Source organism: Leptonotus elevatus, chromosome 9 (assembly GCF_054856555.1).
Source record: "Leptonotus elevatus isolate MCC_2025b chromosome 9, RoL_Lele_1.0, whole genome shotgun sequence".
Taxonomy (NCBI): Eukaryota; Metazoa; Chordata; class Actinopteri; order Syngnathiformes; family Syngnathidae; genus Leptonotus; species Leptonotus elevatus.
Window position 1 is genome coordinate 20,362,099 of NC_141247.1, and position 24,253 is coordinate 20,386,351.

General features: G+C 40.6%; 1 protein-coding gene across 2 annotated transcripts in view; it reads left to right on the forward strand.

Moving 5' to 3' along the window:
* abcb7 (ATP-binding cassette, sub-family B (MDR/TAP), member 7) overlaps positions 1 to 24,253 on the forward strand; it is a 29,571-nt gene that overhangs the window by 4,976 nt on the left and 342 nt on the right. The window contains exons 5-16 of one of the 2 annotated variants that reach the window (XM_086085595.1): positions 2,286 to 2,418; positions 4,164 to 4,432; positions 5,024 to 5,112; positions 5,235 to 5,322; positions 8,053 to 8,227; positions 8,816 to 8,973; positions 11,075 to 11,238; positions 11,349 to 11,478; positions 12,625 to 12,796; positions 15,208 to 15,311; positions 15,978 to 16,085; positions 18,412 to 20,365. In XM_086085595.1, coding sequence (XP_085941721.1) covers positions 2,286 to 2,418; positions 4,164 to 4,432; positions 5,024 to 5,112; positions 5,235 to 5,322; positions 8,053 to 8,227; positions 8,816 to 8,973; positions 11,075 to 11,238; positions 11,349 to 11,478; positions 12,625 to 12,796; positions 15,208 to 15,311; positions 15,978 to 16,085; positions 18,412 to 18,630 — 1,809 coding nt within the window. In that variant the 3' untranslated portion in view covers positions 18,631 to 20,365. Of the gene's footprint in view, positions 1 to 2,285; positions 2,419 to 4,163; positions 4,433 to 5,023; positions 5,113 to 5,234; positions 5,323 to 8,052; positions 8,228 to 8,815; positions 8,974 to 11,074; positions 11,239 to 11,348; positions 11,479 to 12,624; positions 12,797 to 15,207; positions 15,312 to 15,977; positions 16,086 to 18,411; positions 20,366 to 24,253 lie in introns of those variants that run through there. The other variant, XM_086085596.1, reaches the window with a different exon arrangement.

The window sequence follows — 24,253 nt, forward strand, 5'->3', positions numbered from 1 at the left end:
TTTGGCGCAGCCGGGACTCATCATCCAGCACAGCAGCCTTGGCACTCCACTTTATTATTACAGTCTTCAGTGTTTTCAATTTAGTGCTTGGGGGGGGTCGTCTGACAAACTGTTTGCGGCTTTTGGATTAAAAAACAAAAGTATTTCCATCAGTCTACAACATCTCTTGAGGCCAGTTTGTGCTCTTTGGCAGATTGGTATTTATTTATTTATGTATTATTATTATTTTTTAATTAGGAGGCAGGACTCATAGCTTAGTTCACACAGGCGTATACATACATACACGTCGCTAACGTGAGGACACAGTTATCTTTCTTTATGCTGCTCGTTTTGGCCTTGTACTTTGTTCAGTGTAAAGGTGCAAAATGTGAACCTTAGTGAATATAAAATTAATGTGCTGTATCGAGTCCTTGGCTTTGTAGGAGCTACAGTATGTTGGCATGCCTCTTTGTCTGCCTCTTCGTGGTAGCTGAAGTAATTCCAGTCTTTACAGATCATGTTTTGCATCCGTTTTCCTTTCTTGCATTCAGATGCACTCTACACTCCCATAGGTGATCCACCTTGGAGACTGTACTTGCAATGTTTATGTCGGATGAAATGTTGCGATCAGACTAAACATTTTCTTGGTATTAAACACTGGCGAACTGGCTGGTGGAAATTGAATAGTGTTCCTGAGCTCTAAAATCTCCCACCACAGGGCATTACAGTAAAAGGTTGCTTTCTGGTATTAAAAGCTTCACAGGCAAACATTCAAGGTTGGAGCTATAGTGCTACCTGGCACACCCGCACCCTTGCAGAGAGCTGCTGCGTTACTTGTGTGCGCACTAAAATACAAACATGGAAGCATGTAGCTTTATTTTTGTCATTGTCATGTAATTTCCTTTTGAGAAACGTTTCACTTTGTGTGGAGAATTGTTAAATTGATTCATATATATATATATTTATATATATATATATATATATATATATATATATATAAATATAAATTGCTAAAAAATATATAAATAAATGCCTGTTGGTAAAGCTTAAGCCCCAGCTAATATGAGTTGTCAGTGTTTTGTTAATTTTTTCCCCCTAAAAGCATCTTAACCACAATTTTTTTCCTTGAGGACATTTGCGTTCCTTAAGGTCAAACACAAATTTACAGCTGCCAAACAGGCTCGTCCCCTGAGCATGGCTTCCTCTAGCGTGTGTTAAAGAGGTGACATCACATCATCCAACGTTAAAAATAGAATACAAATATTATTATTGATTTCCTGGTTTGATGCAGGTCACCCCGATTCCTCCTGCTACTGCTACTTTAAATGGAGGCATCATCTGTGTGGACTCTAGTCCATTTTTCAATCAGCAGAATTACAATAAATTGACCCAATAAATTGCCTGATGACATATCACCAGGTACAGATTGACATGGTTCAACACAGTCCCTGCCTTTTCCAACCTCATAATGAGTTAGTAGATTAGATGAGGGGGTGTTTATAAACCCTTTGATAATAAGATCTGGTCGTGGCAGCCATTTTTTGTTTTTTGGAATGAGAGCCAGGACTTCCATTGCTAGAATATAAAACCCATGTCAGGTGTATAAATTGAGAACCCCGGTGAGTTAATATCCATCTTTATACATTGTGTTTGTGTGTCTGTGTGTATGTAGGCTGTATGGATGGATACATGTGGCTATTTGTGAGTAACTGTATGTACCGGTTGTTTATTTACTTTACTGATATTCAATGATATCATGCAGCATTTGACGAGTGAACATCTAAGAAACAAGGCAGAAAGGAAAGTGCCTCGTCTGCGTTGCTCCTGGGTTCTCTGTCTGCCCTAATGTGTCACAAAGTGCTCAGGTTGACTCACACAGCTGTCCCTGTGCTTTTAATTAGCCCTAATACCCAATTCAGTTCCATTAGCCGGAAATACCAGCCAGCACAGGAGCACCAGCAGACAAGTCAGGGAGCGTTCACGGGCATGCACAGACTGTGTGTAAAGCTTTCATATGCATGTTGGAAAATAAAACTGGTTTTAGTTTGTTAAAACATCATTTCAAAGCGCCTCCTTGGAGACTGCTACAGGAATGCCCAATTGATTAATCGGACATTGAGAATTCTGTCAATTGAGTCCTACTAGTGCTGTAAATGGAAATGATATGATACATCTTAACTAGTTTATTGTAAAAAAAAACATCTACTTTTAGGAGCACAGAATTATTGTTTTGTTGTTGTTGTAGTCTGGTGGGCTGTTTGAGACTCACCCCCCCCCCCCCCCATCCTCCCTCTCTGCCTTCCCAGATCACCAATGTGACGGTGCCCTTCATGTTTAAGTATGCAGTGGACGAGCTTAACCAGATGTCGGGACACATGCTGAACCTGAACGATGCGGCAAGCACGGTGGCTACCATGGCAACGGCCATGCTGATTGGCTGTGAGTTACAGACTTTTGTTGCACTAGCAGGTGCCGTGCTCATCAGAGGGGACTATGGGACTGCCTATTATCTCCAGGCTGACCTTTCCCGACACACTCACATCAATGCCGCTGCACAATCTCTGCCTTATCCTCGTTTTATTTACATTATGCGCTCTGTTAGAGTGTGTATTTGAGTTGACCTATTTTAATCTGCACATATGTACTGACAACTTTTCAATGTGGCAACCGTTTCCTCTCAAGGCAGATGTTTTTTTCTAAAGCAGACATAGAGATTTTGATTTGTTTTATGTTGTGTTTTTGATGGAGGCCAGGCATGTTTTTTTTCTCTCCCTCATTCCCCTTGTACTCGTTATTTCTCGTTGCCCGAATAGTCCCTGTGCACCAAATAGGAGTCAGAGATGAGATGCGGCTCTACTAAGAAGTTCATTTCTGATTAAAGTATTTTTTTTCTTCCTGAGGTGCTAATGAAAAGCATAAATACATCGGGAAAATAGTGACCTGACGCGTACTGCAACTCTCTGTGTTTGAGTGAGATCAGCTTGGATACACTTAGCCCTGTAGCCACTTATTTTAATGAGCCCACTTAGATCTTGCTCAGTAGTGCTTGGTGAATAATTGGAACACACGAACAGGACTCCAGACAAGATGAAATAGGATGACAAAGAAAGAATGTACAAGACGCTCTTCGAGAACGGAATTGTATTCTTTGCACCCTTTCTGCAATGCTCTGGGCCCGTCCGCGTATGTGGCGGGGTGTGTAATTTGGCTGAAATGGTAGCCCTGTGCTCATCCTACCTTGTCAGATGTGGACACATTGTTCATTTGATGAGCATTCCTATTTAACGCCACATTACTGACCCACGAAGACCGACAGACAGGGCAATTACTACCTGACTCTGGTCACATAAGACAAGCTCGTCACAGTGAAATCACCTCAAAAAAGACCAGATGTCTTTCAAACTAAATTTGTAACCGACCATTAGCCATTCTTTTGTGAATGTGCTGGAATAAATACTGTATCTGATGATCCTACAGCTACTAAACTAGGATGTGTCAATTCTTCTCATTCTCAGACAGTGGTGAAATTGAGATCATACCTTACAATGTTTGGAACACAACTAATTACCAGCATGTTTAAAATCCACGCTAATGGTCAGATGAAGGGGAATGTAATACGCTTGTGAATCTAGTCAATATGTGGAGGAACTTGATGTGTGCGTGCATTAGCAAGTAAGTGCCTCAATATGAAGTGTTGTTAGAGATTGTATGTTGTTTACATGCATTGTGGCTATGTACAAAAGCACAATATTGTGCTTTTTTTATTAGTATGAGCTCCTTTTTTTTTTTTTACATTATTTTGACCTTTTTTAATATCGCCTGGTTCTTATCGTGATAAACTGATAATATCTTATCACAAACAATGTTTGGATGTAATTACATCCCTACTAGATAGATCAAGATCAGTGATGTTCTACTTTTTTATCGGCTTTATTCTAACGACAGCGTAAAAATGTGTAGAAATGTCGCTGATGAAAATATATGTAAAGTATACACATTATACTCGACTTTCTTCATTTTTCTGCAGCAAAAATTGACTTATAATCCCCAGCCTCTGACTAAAATGTATCCTTAACCATTGCCCTGAGATTATGACAAGAATAGTTATTATTTTTTATTTTTTTTTAACCACCCAGCTTTTCAGCGTCTGAGTGTGTAATTGCCTGTGTCCTGCCCTGTCCCAGATGGTTTGTCACGGGCCTGTGCGGCCTTCTTCAACGAGCTTCGGAACATGGTGTTCGGCAAAGTGGCCCAGAGCTCTATCCGACGCATCGCCAAGAACGTCTTCCTCCACTTGCACAATCTGGATCTGGGCTTCCATCTCAGCCGCCAGACGGGAGCACTATCCAAGGCCATCGACCGTGGCACCCGGGGCATCTCATTTGTCCTTGGTGCCCTCATCTTCAATCTGGGCCCCACAGTCTTTGAAATGGGACTAGTGAGTGCCATCCTGGTAAGATCTTTCTCATGCTGTTTGGCATATCAGAATGTCTGAAAAGGCAAAAGCTGCTCACAGTGTTCATTCTTCGTGCGGTCCCATTATTATTCCAATACCCAGCACCTTTCATCACCTTGGCACACTTTGCAGCAGAACGTCAAGATATTAATTCCAGGATGTCTCATTTTCATTAGATGAATCCGCGTTTTCTTTGGGTGGGCAACCCGGAGCCCATTAGCATCAATGTAGAATCCCGAAGCTTTGTTGCAGCTTAATGTCTTCCTGTAGTGTATCCCCCTCCCCCGGCAGTAAAATACCTGCTCGTCTATAGCTGTGTCTTATTATTCCACCCTGGACCATAATGTCAGTTGGATGTAATGAGGACAGACTTCATTGCCCACATAGCTAAAGCATTAGCACGATTAGTTCTTGTCGTTTCCCCTCCATTTGGAGCACCCTATTTCATTGTGAAGTGGCCACAAAGTCACTTTTGACACAAGCACTGGAGCATGGTGGACTTGATGTGCTTGCTTGACTTTGTTTCATGGGGCTGTTAAGTTGCGAATGATAAAACATTTTTCCCCTACCCGCTTTCGTCCTGTGCAGTTCTACAAGTGTGGAGGAGCGTTCTCGGCCGTGGCCTTGGGTACATTATCCACGTACACCCTGTTTACCATCCTCATGACGCAGTGGAGGTAACATTTAGCATGCACATACTTGAATGTGATGATTTGTACCATGTTGTACACTAAATATATAGATTCACTACTGTTAGCATCGCTAAATAGCAAAAGTGCTCTTTTGTTTCTGTGCACAGGACTCGTTTCCGCATAGAAATGAACAAAGCAGACAACGAAGCAGGCAACGCAGCTATCGACTCTCTGCTTAACTATGAGACTGTCAAGGTGATATCACATACACCTACCCACACACCTCTACACTTCAACCCTATTTTCAGTTCATCCTCATTGCGCCCCTCCTCCCTTCATTTTTTGTTCTCGTCTTTTGCTTCTGCTCGTTTGAGTCCGGAACTATGACAAGAGTTTGACCGGTAGAATCAATTTCATACAGCACTTTCTCCTCAGTCTTTCTTTTCTCTTACAAAGGTATTTGACATACCAAGTACTTTCTTAAGCATAACACTGTATTAAGAAGTTTACGTTTGTCAACCTTTTTCAATATGTAGCACAACACTGTATACAGATATACAATACAAGATGTTTACATGCATATCATGGGTAAGAATGTTAAAAAATGATGGGTGGAATGACATCAACTGTATACAGTTAATGACTTTTCCTATTCAGAGTTTGGATAATACAATCTTGTGTGCCATGCATCATCAGTCGCATTTTACCCAGGTGGTATGCAAAAACCCCATAGAGTAGTTTGGCCTAGATCTCTGGCCTAGGGTTCTACACACACACATTTGCATGATTCAATTCGATTTCATTTTAATTCAAATTTTTTATTTTATTCTTTAAAAAATAAATTAAAGGGGACAGAAAGATGTGAAACTTGTGGTATCTGCCCCCTGATCAAATAAATAAATAACATAGAATAAAAATGAATAAAAATACATATTAGATTTGTTTGGTAATCAATAATAATACCTAAAAACTTTATTTCATTAGCTCCTTTTATTTGCATACCTTTTACAGTCAGTGCAAAAGATTTGCCGCAAAGCAAAAATATTGATTGACCACAATGACTGCCGAACACGTCTATCATCTATCATGTCTGTAATTGTACACGGATTCGATTATCATGTAATGACACTCCACTAATTCTGAAGCAGGGGTATTTACATACAAATCTTGAAGAGAGACAATATTTTTCAGTGAATCAGTGAAAGGTTATATGCAATAGAAAATAATAATTAAAAAAAACAGCACTACAATTTGTATTTTTAAATAAATTACATTAAATAAATTAAATAAATAAAACAAAACAGGACCCCTTTCATGAATCCAAAACACATTTATCAAGAGAGGTTTAAGAGCACTTATTTTTATATACAAACCAACAAGAATGAATACAATACATCCTGTAATACAATATAACTCGTTATGTGTCTGCCAGTGAGCTTGTGGATGTGTTTTTTCTAAGAGAGAAAAGATAATCAAATTGAGATTGCTAAGTGAACCAAAAAATCGGATAAATAAATGATATCATTAATGAAATCAGTACACTTCTATCAGTACTAGTAATCAGAGGTGGCAAATCCAGAAAGTAAAAACCCTGCCACAGTTTGGCTTTAGCCCCTGGTGCTAGCTAGCTAGCTACTAGCTCCCTAGCAGGTAAACGAGCACCAGGGTCTAAAGCCAAACTGCGGCAGGGTTTTACTTTATGGACCTGGATTTGCCACCTATGTTACTAATACACTATGGTCTTATCTTATTCATGTTCCAGTAAACTACAAAATGCAAATATATTACAATTATATTACCCTGTAGAAAATATGAATGCATAAAATAGACAATGAATATAATTATTTACTTTTTATGCAATGAACATTTATTTCAATAAGAAATGTCACAATTTCTTTCGACTTCATCTTCTGTGAGGATATCATGCATCTTGCTCCATTCTAAGCCTCATTCTCTGCATCTTTGTTGTATTTTTCTATTTGCACACACACAAATAAATCACCTCTCAAGCTGGCGCCGAAGGATTTTTGTTCATTGCTCCGGATATATTTTGGCACCCATGTTATTTCCTTTGCTGTTATTTTGTATTCCGTTTTCCTTTTTACATTTTGTTCTGTGTTATTTTGTATCATCTGTGTCAATGTGGCCGAATTTAGCATCACTCTGAGCTGTGAGTGCATATGTAATTAGATCTCCGCCCACTCAGAAATCCGTTCCACTTCCACAAAGGGATCCATGAGAAACCTGAACATGGTGGCTTCCTTGCGCTTGCTTCTATTTGTTCTTCATGTGCTACATTTTCCTCTCTCTCTCTCTCGCTAAATCCTCCGCCCCACCCGCAGGTCCACTGCCTTCGCTTCGACTCCAATCTATGGCATGTCCGTAGCCAAACAGTCGGTAGCAAAAAAAAGCAAATCGCCCACTTTGCCTGAGCAGAAAAACAATAGTGCAACTGAACAAATGCAATGTTTGTCAGTTAGTGGGTAATTGGCGGTGGAGTGGAGGAGGGAGCTTTTTATGGTTGGAGTTTTATTTGCTGTGTTTAAGCAATGTGCTTGCAGCAGATTCATGAGGCTTTTTCTTGAAGTGATAGCTGTATGTCTTAATCAAAATTAGGGTTGCTTATGTGATTCAGCACTTAAGGGGTTCCTTATTGGGAGGCGTTAAGATGCCATTCATAGTTGTCTGCGAATTTTGTTCTATTACCGTACTGATTTTCATTTAGAATATGAAGATAAACACGTGAAGTGTTTGAGTGGCCAGGCCAACCGAGACTTGGACTCCATTCACAGCGGACACTGACAACAAATGCACCCTTGTCTGTCTCTCTGTCTGACACTGCACTCTGTGTTTCCTTAACCTCCAACCCCAACCACATTTTGCGTTTCTCTCATTGTCGCTTAACGTACACATTGTTTTCATCATAAAGCCCTGGGCTGTCTCCGAGTCATTCTTATCACCATCTCTTTGTGTTTCTCACGCCAGTACTTCAACAACGAGAAGTATGAAGCCCAAAAGTACGATGGCTTCCTGAAAAGCTACGAGTCATCCTCATTAAAAACCACGACCACGCTCGCAATGCTCAACTTTGGCCAGAGCGTCATCTTCAGTGCTGGCCTCACCGGCATCATGTTGCTGGCAAGCAAGGGCATTGCAGCAGGTGGGTGAGGCCACAGTGATTGTCACCATATTTCTGCTTGTTTGGTTTGTATTGTAACATTGGCCTTTCTAATAAGCAGCTCGGCTCACCCTCTAGTGGGAATAAAGATTGACTTTACAATATATATACACCAACATTTGATATTGATACTCTTACTATCCTATGTCCATGTCCAGTTTTCACAAGAAGACAGTTAACCACTCACGCTCAAATTCAACCCTAGTCTTTAATTAACCTAACATGCACGCTTCTAAAATGTGGGCGGAATCCGGAATATCGGACAAAAACATACGTAAGTACTAAAATAGTAAAAAAAAAGGGGAAAAAAAGTGTAATTGCACATCCACTACAGTAGGTGGCAGTGGCGAGTACACAAGGAGTATTAGCTCCTCTGCTGAGGTTTACTTACAACAATTTTATGGATAAATGATTATTTATAGTCACGATGGAGAGTTGGGGAGGGGCGCAAAATATTTTCTTCTTCCAGGGGTGGGCGTAGCATAACAATAATGAAGAAACACAGGTTTATGATATTAAGTATGAGAAGAAGATTATCCATGATGTTTTTGCTGTGCTGCTGACGTGTAGGTACGATGACTGTGGGCGACCTGGTGATGGTGAACGGCCTGCTCTTCCAGCTCTCCCTCCCTCTAAACTTCCTGGGCACAGTGTACAGAGAAACGCGGCAGGCTCTTATAGACATGAACACGCTTTTCACACTGCTCAGTATTGACACCAAGATCAAGGTAACTTCAATGGCATTTTGACATTAATTTCTTCACATTGCCGAGTTCATTGACAAGAGCGTGTGTGTTCCCTTTTGTTATTCTGACAAGGTCTCACCTTAACTATGCAGTTCAACTAAATACTGTTCAGTATAGAAAGCGCTGTGTGATGAAAAAGAGAAAACTTTCAAAATCATTCGTTTTTGTACAATCACAGTGTCACTTCCATCGCATCTTTTTATTTTAATTTTTATCCATTCATTCATTTTCTACTTTTCTTATTCTCACGAGGGTCGCGGTTGAACCAATGGCAGGCTCATATAGACAATCAAACATTGATATCCAAGGACAATTTAAAGATTTTTGAAACAATTTGACGATTTTTGGCATGTGAGAGGAAACCGGAGTACCAGTAACAAACCCACGCAAGCGCAAAGAGAACATGCGATCTCCACACAGGAAGGCCACAGCCTGAATTTGAACCCAGAAATGTGACACAAATTGGTTAACCACTTTGCCACGGCGCCACCTCAATTCTTCCCATTTTTTTTTATTTTAATTTCATTATAATAATAATAATAATAATAATAATAATAAATTCTTACAATTACAGTACAGGTCATTCTGATTAATAATGGGTTGTGGGATATGAATTAAGCAGTAAAATAAAATAAAACGTTTTTATCCATTTTAGAGGGCGGCCATTTTGTAACTCGCTGTTGATTGAAAATGGCATTAGTTGCTCAGGGCTCAGGTAAAGACCAATCACATCTCAGCTTGCGATCGTCACATGACTAAACCCAGAAAACAGGTGAGACGTGATTGGCTGTCAGCAAGTGGCAAAATAGATGCAACGCGATGGATTAAAAACTGGTGCATTTTGCTGCTTAATTTGTATTCCACAAATGCCGTGACTAGTGGGGCCACAAAGAACATATTGTAAAGAAATGTTTTGCCCCTTTAATGTGATAAACAATACACAAGTAAGCACAGCCGAAAGATGCTGAATAAACTTGGACAATGGTATTGAAAGTTCTTCAGAAGAACTTAAATTTAATCTCAGAAAAGCTGTAAGGAGCCTGTAGAGGCTTTTCCTGCTCGCCTTTCAGCAACCCTGGCACGTTGCGAGTACACTTTAAATACATATTCAGATGTTTACTGTTTAAACATTGTCAATGCAGATTTGATTTGAACAGGCACGCTTTTTGTTTCTCCCGTGGAAGTGGCTGTCAGTTATTTTTATGGAACGTCCTGACAGCCCATCTTGCGCTAGAAGGGTCCACTTAAGTGCAAATGTGTGCTTGCTGCCTGGCACTCTGAGCACTATTGAGATGTCCGGCCTGTAATTGCAGCAGCCAGTAATAATGATTCTTATTTTTTCCACTCATCAGTACTGCTCTGATCTGTGATTCCCCGGAGAATGGCGCAGCCCAACAGGTCATTATTGACTGAACACATTATGCATTATTTTCAACATTTGCATTATGTACTTAAAATAATCCACGCCACCCCTTTAACTACTCCACCAAATAAATTATTTAGCCTTTTCTGCATGTGGGAGGGGTGAAGTTGCAATCTGTTTGTTCTAATGCACTGTGAGTTGTTTGTATTAATTGGCAGAGCGGGATTGTGCTGTCATTCATGTTGTTTTCTAGCGAACAACGGGCCGGACTTTTTGGAAGGTTTTTTCAACTTAAAAGAAGCCAGGATGAGCGTTCCACTCTCGGCCTTAGCTACAGGCTTTTGGGTGATTATGTTGCTATTAGTTTGTGCAGAACAGGCTTTCAGTCTCAGCGTAAGGACAGCGTTTTATTGGCTACTGACCTTGGCTTTATCTCTATGCTGAGAGCCGAGCCCATTGTGTACCTAAGGTTTTCATGTGTATTGATCAGTCAGTCATCACCAAGAGTGAAGAATCAGTCCTTTTTTTTTTTTTTTTTAAAGTACCACTTAATCCTCTTTTGATTTTCTTTCTTTCCCACCATTATCCATCTTTTCAAGGTGTTGCGTTGGCGTCACGTTGCATCAAATATCTATGTATCATGCCCGGCCTTGTGTGCTCGTGACTGTATTTGTATCTTCTTCTTTTTTCATCATCAGTCAACTTTGTGATTTTCTGCAGGAGAAGGATCTAGCCCCACCTTTAAGCATCACACCACAAGAGTCCACCATTCGCTTTGAGGATGTTTATTTTGAATACCTGGAAGGCCAGAAAGTCCTGAATGGGGTGACCTTCGAGATACCTGCTGGGAAGAAGGTGGCCATAGTTGGTGGAAGCGGCTCCGGGTAAGTCGCCAGGAATACAGACGGTCACACAATTGTTCATGCTGACAAGTCTCCACCCGCTGGAGTGTAAGAATACCGCTGCTGATGATTGGTCTCATCTCTGCATTCAGGAAGAGCACCGTCGTGCGGCTCTTGTTCCGCTTCTACGAGCCCCAGCGGGGGAACATCTACATCGGGGGGCAAAACATCCGAGACGTCGGCCTTGAGAGCTTGAGGAAGGCTTTAGGGGTCGTGCCGCAGGTCGGAAATGCAATGCGATAAAGACAGTATGAGTTATTAACATCCACCATACTTGAGTTTTATTTATTTTCTCTATGTTAATATCCAACAACAGCATGTTAAAGTGGAAGTCAACTTTTCTTAACAATAATGTATTATATGTGACATCAGTAGTCTAAACATGACATTCTGATTAATATTACATTTGTGGAATATGAGTTAAGCAGAAAAATCCAGCCATTTTTATCCATTTCTGGAGGCGGCCATTTTGCCACTTGCTGTCGACTGAAGATGACATCAATGTTGCTCAGGGCTTAGGCAGCAGCAAATCAGAGCTTACCTGTTTTCTGAAGCTGAGCTGTGATTGGTTGTTACCTGTGACCTGAGCAACATTGATGTCATCTTCAGTCGACAGCAAGTGGCAAAATGGCCGCCCCCTAAAATGGATAAAAACTGATGGATTGCTCCTTAAAGGGACACTTAACTCATCGAGCCATTTTCAACAGTAAGAAGATATTTTGTCTGGAATTAATTTGATAACTTCATTATTGTTCATGAACAGTTAATACCTTTAAAATAAGTAGATGACATCACCTGTGCTGAGGAAGTAGTTAACGACTAATCATGGCTCAGTTTGCTGAAATCCAGAAAACAGGTGAGCTGTGATTGGTCGTTACCTATTTCCTCAGCACAGGTGATGTCATCTTCAGTCGACAGTAAGTGGTGGAAAAATCTGTTTTAAAGGTATTAATTGTGCATGAAAAATAATAAAGTTATCACATTCATTCTGGACAAAAAAATAACTTTATAATGCTGAAAACAGCTCAATGGGTCAAGTATCCCTTTAACTCACATTCCACTAACACAACATCTACCAGAATACCATATTTAGACTAGTAGGGCTGCATAGAACATATTGTCCAATTTTTTTTTGGGGGGGGGGGGGTGACTTCCTCTTTTAAAATGAGTTAAATTCCATTTAGATTTCCCGGCAATGTGCTCACAAGATAACAGAACAGATGGTACAATGTTTTTTCATTTGCATACTAATCTTTCTCCCTCCTACCTTTGTCTTTGTATCTAAAGCACTCTGTTCCCGTCGCTGCAGCAATAACAATATTTTCTCTGAAGCTTCCTTTCCCCCCCCCCACCTCTCTATGTTGTCAGGATGCTGTTCTGTTCCACAACACTATCTTCTACAACCTGCAGTACGGGAACATCAACGCCACGGCGGAGGATGTTTACCAAGTAGCTCGTCTTGCAGGCATCCACGACGCCATCCTCAGGATGCCACATGGCTACGACACCCAAGTTGGGGAGAGAGGCCTAAAGCTGTCAGGTTTGTTAGGATTTAATGGCCGCTGTTTTAAAATATGGTCATCATTGAAAAAATGAACTAGGACTTTGTATATAGCGTGTTTTTGTTTTATTCATTTTTTTTTATCTGTGGCTAAAACGGCCGGCGCTCGGTGATGCACAGCGGGGAGCCAGGCATGAATCATCCATTGAGAGAGGCACAATTCTTCAAATAGTTCATCAATCATGAGTTGGCTTAAACCTTATTCTTCCCTTTGAATATGAATACAGAGACATTTTGTACAATTCCGTTTTTTTTGTGGGAACAGTTTGATGGAAGCGAGCAAGATGGTGCCCCAGAATACAAAGCAAGTTCCATAAAGGGCATGTTTGAATTTGATGTAGAGGAACTAGAGATGTTCGATACTGCCTTTTTTCAGACCGATACCAGTACGAGTACTCAAGTCTTGAGTTGTCACCAATACTATTAACAAGTACCAAAACCACTAGTACTTTTGAAACATGAAATTTTCCAGAAAAAACAATGACAGATCATTTTAAATTAAGACCTATATATCCCAAAATAGCATTTGTCCTTCAAAATTAGTGGCAATTTTCTATTCTTAGAATTTCTAGTTCCTTATTGTAAAACATCCATCCATATCCTACCGCTTATCCGGGGTCGGGTCGCGGGGGCAGCAGCTTTAGGATGGAAACCCAGACTTCCCTCTCCCCAGCCACTTCAACCAACTCCTCCGGCGGGATCCCACGGTGCTCCAAGGCCAGCCGAGAGACATAATTTCTCCCAGCGTGTCCTGGGTCGTCCCCGGGGCCTCCCGCCGGAACACCTCTGCAGGGAAGAGTCCAGGAGGCATCCGAACCAGATGCCCGAGCCACCTCAACTGGCTCCTATCAATGTGGAGGAGTAGCATCTCGACACTGAGTCCCTCCCGGATGACCAAGCTTCTCACCCTATCTCTAAGGGAGCGCTCGGACATCCTACGGAGGAAACTCATTTCGGGCACTTGTATTTGGGATCTTGTTCTTTCGGTCACAGCTCGTGACTATGGGTGAGGGTAGGAACGTAGATCGATCGGTAAATCCAGAGCCTTTGCCTTTCGAGTCAGCTCCTTCTTCACCACAACGGACCGATACGGAGTCCGCATCACTGCAGACGCTGCACCGATCCGCCTGCCGATCTCCCGCTCCATCCTGCCCTCACTCGTGAAAAGACCCCAAGATACTTGAATTCCTCCACTTAGGGCAGGATCTCATCCCCGACCCGGAGAGGGCACGCCACCCTTGTCCGACTGAGGACCATGGTCTCGGATTTGGAGGGGCTGATCTTCATCCCAACCGCTTCACACTCGGCTGCGAACCGCTCCAGTGAGAGTTGGCGATCACGGCTTGATGAAGCCAACAGCACCACATTATCTGCAAAAAGCAGAGATGCAATGCTCAGGCCACCAAACCGGACCCCCTCAACACTTCGGCTGCGCCTAGAAATTCTGTCCATAAAAGTTATGAACAGAATCGGTGATAAAGGGCGGCCCTGGCGGAGTCCAACCTTCACTGGAAACGAATCCGACTTACTGCCGGCAATGCGGACCAAACTCTGACTCCAGTCGTACAGGGACCGAACAGCCCATATCGATAATGCATCGATTCGATTCACAAGGGCCTGATTCGATTTACGAGTCACGATTCACTTTGATTGATTTTCATTCATGTTATGTTTTATGTTTATATTATGTATATTTAAATGTCATTTTGTTGAATAATTGTTAATATAAGTTAAGAAAGGTTTTGAATTGTCTTAACGTGCAATTTAGGTCTTTCGAACATGTAAGAAAATATTTTTAGATTCCTTTGAATCGTGAATTTCAAGAAAGCGACGACATACAAAAAATAAACATTGAGGCCTTAAGTAAAATTTGATTTTTACATGAATTCAAGGAAAAAGACATAAAAGGATAAATTTTTGTTTTTCTGAATCGATATTGGGCTATGAAAAGGAATCAAACATTGTGATGAACTAAACTTCATGTTCCACTTTTGATTTCCATTCCATTTTCACTTGTCAAGAATTGTAACATTAATCTGAGTTTGTCAATTTATCATTAAGCTGGTGGCAGTCTGGGTTTCAAACTTCTTTCTCTGACATTCCCCACTGCTGGCGTCGTTTTATAATGTCTCTAAAAGCCGCTTGCATTCAAAAGGCCACACACAGCCTGTATGTAACAAAGGCTGAGTCAAAGTCTCCTGCTGATTTTTCTTCACAATTAAATAAAAGTCCTCTTGTAGCCGTCATGCAGAATTGTTGCTGCGGTGCGTTTTCTCTCTGCCTGAGGTGATTATCCGATGAGGGCAGGGGGAGACCTTTCGCTCATAATTTCATACCTACCCGCTGCGGTCTGTTTGCATTGTTTCATGACATCCATTGTTTTATTTCAGGCGGGGAGAAGCAGCGTGTTGCCATCGCCCGTGCAATACTGAAGAATCCGCCCATCCTGCTGTACGACGAGGCCACATCATCTCTGGACTCCATCACAGAAGAGGTGCAGGCATACATATTTAACAGAACAAACACCCACTCAGTCACCTGCCAAAGGTGCACATGATAATTCTGCATCACTGTGACATCCCCCACCTCCCTTCATTCACACACCACTGCACATATTCCCCCTTGCCACCTGCCGCTGTTTCCTCCTCCTTAAGCTCCAGCTCGGCTTAAACCCCCTCAGTCTTTGTAAATGTTACATTTAATGAGAAAGTTCAGCACGCCATTTCTGCTTTTGGGAGTAAAGAGCGGCACGCTAGACCGTGTTAATTACAATTTCCTGTTGGTGCGAGTGCGTTTATGAATTAACATATGTAAACGGATATAAACAAATCTATTAAAAAAATTATACAAATGTATTTATTTATGTATATATTTATTTTTTGTTTTTATTTCCATTTATATTTTGGGATTTAATTTTCAAATTATATTTATTTATATTCACTTTTCACTTTTTTATTTTCACTTTTATTTATTTTTTTATTTTATTTATTTATTTAGTCATTCTTTTATTTTGAATTTCTGGCAGTTTTGATCCTCCATAGTATTTGTGAGTGAACTGAATTTAGTCATGTTGTTTTTTCAAGGCCTCCATTATTGCAACATTTCGTATTAGTAGAACACTATGAAGAAAAAAAAAAAATAATGCTGGTTCTTTTTTCAGAACATCCTGAGCGCAATGAAGGAGATGGTGAAAGACAGGACCTCGGTGTTCATCGCTCACAGGCTTTCCACCGTTGTAGACGCCGATGAGATCATTGTGCTTAGTGAGGTACGTCGTCTTGGTGTCTTTTTTTTGTGGTAATTTCCGCTGAATGAAAAGTGTCGTTGTGAGTCGTTTATGCCTTCCCTCAAAAGGTTTATAATCGCTTATCGTTGTCACAGGATAAATTTCCTAAAAAAAAAAATCTGTGAATCGCAAAAACGGCGGGGAACACACTAATTGCTCATTATTAATGGCCAGTCCAATTAGCACATTTTGCATGACGGTCTCCACTCAAATGACCTTCTGTTTATTATCACTGCCACGACTGAAAATTTATGGACATGGACACTTGTTATTGTATTCCACTGGGAGATTGTTACATTTATATATGCGTGTCAACAATTTTTTTTTAGTGCAAAACCACAGGGGTTCGCCTGGATTTTGCAACATTAAATAAACATGTTAATAACAACATTTACTCCAGAAATCACAGATTTTTTTTAACTCTGTGTTTATGAACCAATATTTCTTCAAAAACGTTACTTAAATTGTCCTGTCATCAATTTGCACTTGCTGGAAGGCGGCATGATGATCTCAAAGAGGTCTGCTACTACATTGTAGTCGTCAATTGTTCCCCCCCCCCACCCCCCACACTGTATTTTAGTGGGCGTCAATTATTTAGGCTATTTTGGGGTCGGGCCAGTCACAAAACCCCGTGAATAGTGGGGTCGACTCAACAGTGAATAGACAAGTTCTTTAAACTTGCTGATCGGATCACTGATTGGTTATGACTTCTTTTTTTTCTTGCTGATCGGTGATTGGCTCCAAAATCCTTATTATGTAAAGCTTACAAGTAGTTTAAATGGAAAATGTCTCATTAATTCTCTTTTATATCACTTTTACTTACTTAAAGTTACAAATGTACAGTTTGAACTAGGGCTGTCAAAATTAATCGATTATCATAGTAATTAACAACTATTTTAATAATTGAGTAACCATTTGGAACCATTTTTTTATGTAAAATGGTCAAAATCCTTTGACTTCAGCATATCACCAGTAATTGTTGATTTCTGTAGTCCTAAATGGAAAAAAAAAGACTGCTTATTTGTGTGTTTAATCAAAATATTTTTTTTCTTTGGACAACAATGACCAAACCGGTAACATAGTAAAACATCAATCCCCCTCCCCTTTTTTTTTTTTTTAAATCCCTATACGAATACAAATACAAAATAAACACCAATCACCGGTTCATAAGCAGTAATCAGGAAAAAATGCTTTTGTAATACATTTTAGTGCAAAATTAAATTGAATCGATTGAATAGTCAATTTTAAAAATATTCGATAGTGACAATACTAGATTGTAGCTTAGCCTCTTATTTGGACAACTGTGCTAGTGGAAGTCTATTTTTTCATTTCCAAAAGTGATGATTTCTTTTACAGCAAGAGTGTGAACAGGTGCTAAGGAATGCTTTGTAAGTGTCTTTTAATAAGTTAACATGTGCTTATAGCATGTGGGTGGTATAAAACTATTTTAAAGAACTTTTTTTTTTTTTTTTTTTTACTCTTTCACTGCCATTGACGGCTATAGACGTCAAAGATCCATTTTTACTGGACTAGTAGTTTCACGGCATAGGTATGGAACGTATCTCAGATAAATGGGAGTTCACTGTAAACACAAGCGCAAACAATGAGTCTTTCTGATGCGGCCAATCAACGCTGTGTTCCCGAAATAGCCAGGTGAGAAGAGGAACATATGTAAAGGCCGTCCTTGGGATCACTTGCGGCCTTAAAAGAGCATCAATGCGAAACGTATCAACAGTCAAGTGACATTTTCCATCAGAGCTCCCTTTGCTGATGAAATGAGGCTCCTTTTGAACGGCTCCCAGCGAGCATGTGCGCGTGCGTCCGTGTTTCCAGAGTCAGATGGCGGGGATCAGAGGGTCGTGGCGAGGAGGCATGTTTTGCGCGTGATGTCGCCATGGAGTTTGCAGGTGTCGCTGGCAGAGGACCGCCCGGGGTGCTCATAAAAAAAAAAACACGCTCGTCTCGGGCTCAAGAAAGATAACGACACCTCTGCATGCTCATGGGAGAGGGGGGGGGGGGGGGCTGAATGGGCGGGGGGCACCTTCATTTGTGTTGGACTGTGTGGGAGATGTGCGTGCGTGCCCGTGTGTGTTTGTGAGTCAGTGTTTTTGTGCGAGAAATGCAACAGTTGTTCAGGAGGCGTGAGGGATCCTACAGGGGGGGGGGGGAGCTGGCTCACTGAAATGTGTGGTCAGTGTTGGTGGTCATGCATGAAGAAAATTATTATTAAAACTCCGCTCATTGCAGCCATTTTGATTTTGGCAAACTTGGGTTTCTTGTTGTTGTTGTTGTTGTTGTGGTGGGACAGGGTAAAGTGAAAGAGCGCGGCAACCACGGAACGCTCCTCGGCACGCCGGGCAGCTTGTACGCCGAGCTGTGGAACACCCAGAACAACAAAATCCTCACCGGCAACAGGAGCGCCAGCAAGCCGGCGCCCGAGCGCCTCTCGCAGAAGGAGGAGGAGAGGAAGAAACTGCAGGAGGAGATTCTCAACAGTGTGAAGGGCTGCGGGAACTGCTCCTGCTGAGAGAAGCTGCCACCTCCAAGTCTCATCACCGTCCCCGCACAGATGGCCCCGAGCTGGAGTCCCCCATTCTGTGTGGTATTTGCGGAGGGGGAATTGGGGAGGGGGCCCCATTGCGCATCCCGGGCCAAGCGCCATGATGCGGCCATGCTTCCTTTTCCTCCCGTTTCTCCTTCTCATGTGAATAAAGGCTCTCGCCGGCCAAGTTGAGGGAGGAGCTAAACAGACACTGGATGGCGTCCAGAGCTTCTATATGTCCGTTTTCCTCAGCTGAAGCCAAGAGTAGGAGACCTTGTATATCACATAACGTGCACACGAGACATCTGCTCGACAACATGGTCACATCCACTTCCATGTTTTTGCTTTGCAGCCATTGCGCTTTATTGACATCTTCCTTCACACTGGAAACAGATGAGATTACGCATCATGATGTACATATGCCTTTATACGACACACTTTATACGGCTCGATTTGAAAGGTTATTTTTTAGATTGATTGAACCTGATTGTTTTTTTTTCACGGAAGAGTTTTAGGGCCAGTGAAGCGGAAAAAAAGGTTGGCAGGATTCTAACTTTATTCTTAGAAATCTGAGATTAAAGTGAGAATTCTGACTTTAAAATCAATCTGATTTTAAAGTGAGAATTCTGACTTTAATCTGAGATTAAAGTGAGAATTCTGACTTTAATCTGAGATTAAAGTGAGAATTCTGACTTTAATCTGAGATTAAAGTGAGAATTCTGACTTTAATCTGAGATTAAAGTGAGAATTCTGACTTTAATCTGAGATTAAAGTGAGAATTCTGACTTTAATCTGAGATTAAAGTGAGAATTCTGACTTTAATCTGAGATTTAAATGAGAATTCTGAGATTAAAGTCAGAATTCTCACTTTTAAGTCAATAATCTGACTTTAAAGTGAGAATTCTGACTTTAATCTCAGAATTCTCTCTTTAAAACCCATAGGCGGTATTGTCACCCATTTTGGTCTTTTTGATGGTTCTGATCAAGCCATTTCAAAATAAAATACTGCCCACATGTTAAAGTCAGAATTCTCACCTGTAATTAAAGTCAGAATTCTGAGATTAAAGCGAGAATTCTCACTTTGAAGTCACAATCCTGACACCCCCCCCCCTTCACTGTCCCAAATCATCTTCCGTAGTTTTTAAAATAAGCGTGTGTGTTTGCGTGCGTGCGCGTGTATTCCTGCGTCGCCAATTCAGACTTTCTCCGCGGTTCCGTCTTTATGCACATTTCACGCTTCAAATGTCACAGACTTGAGTGAAATGTTAAATTGTTCGCATTGTCCCCATTAACGCATCAACTATAGGTGAATGTTTGGAGTCAGGCGCGCAGAAAAGTCTCCCGAGTGAATTAGCAGAATGTCACAGATGCGTCGATGTAAAAATAACACTGCAGGAGCGGCGAGAAGCGTCTAATAAATGATGAATGGTTTTCACCACACTGTGAGCCACGTCGCGGGGGCTCCTGTGGGAACATTTTGCAGTCATATCGTCGAGCCACCACGCAGCCATCGGGACGACAGTCGTCTTTGTCGTTTTAACTGCAGCTAATTGGACGTATTGATCAGAAAGCATTGAAGGTTTTGCGTCAATATGAATATTTAAAACCTGACATGTATGCCCTCGTTTTCAGAGGGTTGTTTTGTTTGTGATACGCACATTTTGTTTGAATCCCTGCTGGTATTGTTTCTATTAATAAAATGAAATGATTTTCTTCTATACACCAATCTTGTGTCTGATTTCTTGCGCAGTGTGATGACAATGCTAAGTAAATACTGCCTGGCAGGTTTTTAGGAAATAAGCATTTTTGTTTTGAATTTTGCTATTGACGGAATATTTTCCTTTTCATGGTAAAAATATTTTAAGGAAATTGTTTAAAGGGGCAGTCAACCCAAATGTTTCTTTATGACATATGCGGCTCCATTAGTCTTAATAAGACTTTTGGGTTATTATTGCTTTAATATTGCAAAATCCACTTCAGGGGGCGGCCATTTTGCCACTTTCTCTCAACTGAAAAAGACATCGCAGCCAAAAGGTGAGCCGTGATTAGTTCGTTACCTGAGCCTTGAGCAACTGTGATGCAATTTTCAGTTGAGAGCAAGTGACAGAATGGCCGCCCCCTGAGATGGATAAAAACGTGTGGGTTTTGCTGCTTAACTGATATTCCTCGAACGCGATATTATATTATATTATATTTGTGGGGGGCGTGGCTAAAAACAGTGCCAAGCGGACGCACTATGCTATAGAGTCCACCATAAGTCTCCACTAATTGTGACATGCAGTTAGCTAGCTAGCTATGCTTACACCCCGAATATTAGTGGTGTGCGATACTGCAAATTTTGGTATTGATCCGATACCAAGTAAATACAGGGCCAGTATTGCTGATACCGATATTGATACTTTTTGAAAATTATGGTATATAATTGTTTTTTAATTAAGGTAGCTCTATCATTGAATTACTTATTCACAATCCATTTTCAACCTTTAAGTGTTTTTGTGTTATTTCCTCTTAAACTCATTCACTGCCATGAATTCATTAAAAAAAAAAATTATAAAAAATTAGGGGCGACAGGCAATTACAATTTTCAATAGTAATTAATCGCATGACTTCACTAGTTAACTCATGATTAATCACAAATTTTATATCTGTTCTAAATGTACAATTAAAAAAATCGAAGTTTTCATACTTTTATTAACAAAAGTGGAAAAAAAATGTTAAACTAATAGAAATAGTTCAAATGAATTTTTGACGTTTATAGCCGTCAATGGCAGTGAATGAGTTAAAAAGGAAATCACACAACAACACTTAAAGGTTGAAAATGGATTGTGGAGGAGACAAAATTAAGACAAAATGTATTGATAAAAATAAAATACTTTAACAATGTTTTTCCCCCAGAAAAATTATAACCATAAGAATTTTTTTTTTAGTTTCTTAAACAAAGTGCACAGAACGATCGTAGGAAAATAAATTTTAACAAATATTTCATTATATACTGTTCAGAAACTACAAAAACAAAACAAAAAATTCTGCCTTCATCACTTCTTTTTCAACCTAAATAAACAAGATTTTAAAGATTATCAGGCAATAACAAAAAGAGCCACACTATTAAACTTTTACGCTATTTCTTTAGCACTAATAGAAATGAAGAATGTTTTAACTGGACTGATAGACTGAGTTTCAAAGTGTTTGTTTGATTGATTGATTGATTGGATTTGACACAAGGTGATGCTGCTATAAGTCAGTGGATCTTTCTTTAATAATTGAAAGCAATAAAAAAGTAACATTCAAGTAAAATGTCAGCCCGAGCGCGACGAGCCCTCCGCCACCTCGCGACGGATGAAAGTCGACTTTGATAAAGTCTCTCTTAAAAGGAAATCAAGTGCATGATTACTGTCTGAATGGCTCTCCTTTCATGCATTAGATGTCCAGGCCGCATGAGTTGATGGTAATGGCGTCCTTCTAATACAACGCAGGAAGAGATTATGAGACACTTCATTAGCGACTCCCAACAGTGGCTGCCCATTAAAGGTGACGCGCTAATTATTCGGTGAGCATCATTCACTGTGATCTTGCTCAGGTTTGTGTTTGATTTGCTCAAGGACATCACGCACTGAAGCGTTGACGCGACGTTTAGCGAGCTTGTCAGGGTGCCGCTTGCGTTCTTTTTTTTTTTATTTCCTCCCCGAAACGAGGTCGCAAAAAAACCTGTTGTCTCGCGGCCCTTATTTTCCTAAGTGTGAGCTGTTTGTCTCCATTTGGTCAGGCAGGGTAACGAGGGAGCCAGCTCGGTTTAGCATGCAGCGTTCTCCACGCCACGGCGCTCACAGCATCCGTAATGTGGACCCGCGGCAGGAGCGCCAGACCCTCATACGCGCCGTGACCTTTGGCTGAAGCAGAGATTGCTCAAATTGTGCTGTGCACAAGTCCACAAATCCAGTAGTTCTGACATTATTATTATTTTTATTTTTTTACCACCAGCAGTGACGTAGCAACATTCCCCAGGGGCCCCAAGTAAGAAGGGATTGGGGGAGTGTACATAGTACGTCATTTTGAAATTGCACATCTGTATCTTCAAAAAACAATCACCATTAATTGTGCTTCATTCAAGTGGCTTTTGTTTTAGTTTGTTTAACTTTAGCAAGAATCCTTCTAAGTGAGTCCGAAAACTCAAAAATGACTCATTGCATGGTCATTAAAAAAAACAAAAAAAAAACCTTACTTTAAAAATATGTAGATAAAAGCTGTGTAAAAGGCCATTTTATCTTTAAAAAAAAAACATGGTCATTTACCACAAAAAAAAAAATCAGCCTTACTATACACGGTCGTTTAAAGAAAAAAAGAAAAAAACTCATAAAAAAAAAAGGCTTTACTACTATTCATGATCATTTACAAAAAAATAATCAGCCTTACATAAATGGTTGGGTTTTTTTTTTTTTTAAAGAAAAGAAAAAAACACCATACTCAGGGAATTTGAGTCAATTGTCATTGCTGCACTGCTAATGTGAAGGATATGCGGTTTGCGTCAAATCTGTTGGCCATCTGTGGGCCCCTGCTGGCCAAGGGGCCCCAAGCAATTGCCAGCCTTGCCTAATGGCAAACTACGCCTTCTGTGGCCCTCCTGTTGTGTCGAATGTCAAAGGTCAATGTGACCAGTTCTAATGGTTAATCATGAAAAAAAATAATAACGCAATACAATGTTTTTTTTGAACGAAAAAAATAATAATGAGGGCGTTGACAAAGGTTAACCTACGTTTTTTTTCTCTGTACATTTTCCACCGGGTCAATTTGACCCGCAACATAACAGGAGGGTTACAAAAAACAGCTTTTATTCCTAAAAATTACATTTATTATTATTGTATGTAGGGATGTTCGATGCTACTTTTTTTCAGACCAGTACTCAACTCTTGAGTAGTCACCGATACCAAGTACCCCTATGATTTTTGATACATAAACAAAACAAACAAAAACATAAACAAAGGCCTATAATGGCATTTTTCTATTATTTAGATTTCTAAATTCTAATTCCTCGTCGTGAAATGGCCACAAGAGGGCCTCCATTGCAAGTACCGATATCTTGAGGCCGGATACTGATACCTGGAATCGGTACTCACCACTCCCTACCTAAAATAATTTTAAAACTGAACTGAATGTTTAAGTATTGGGCTCAATTAAAATTATTATTATAATTTTTTAGCACAAATATAAAATAAAAAAAAAAAAAAAGAAGTGCTAATTTTAATGGCAAATTATTTTCCATACCACTAGAGGGAGTCTTTTCAAACTTTGATAATCACTACTGTGAGGATTTGTGGATCATTTTGGAGCGTAAACGTTCAAGACAAGACAAACAACAACAACAACAACAACAAACAGTCTCAAGGTGATAAAAATGGACAACCCTTTCCCACCGTCTGTTCCTGAAGGCCCCGCGTGCTCTCCTCCGTCCGAAAGTGGGAGGCGATCCTGCGCACCAGACAGCCCGCTCACACCCATCCCTCCTCGGCGCAACTCGTAGGCCCGTGTGGCCAAAGGCGTCTCAGCCGTGATAAATATGCATCAGTGCCTCACAGTAGATGTAGTTATTTCCACCGTTTTGTGTGGGAGTGTA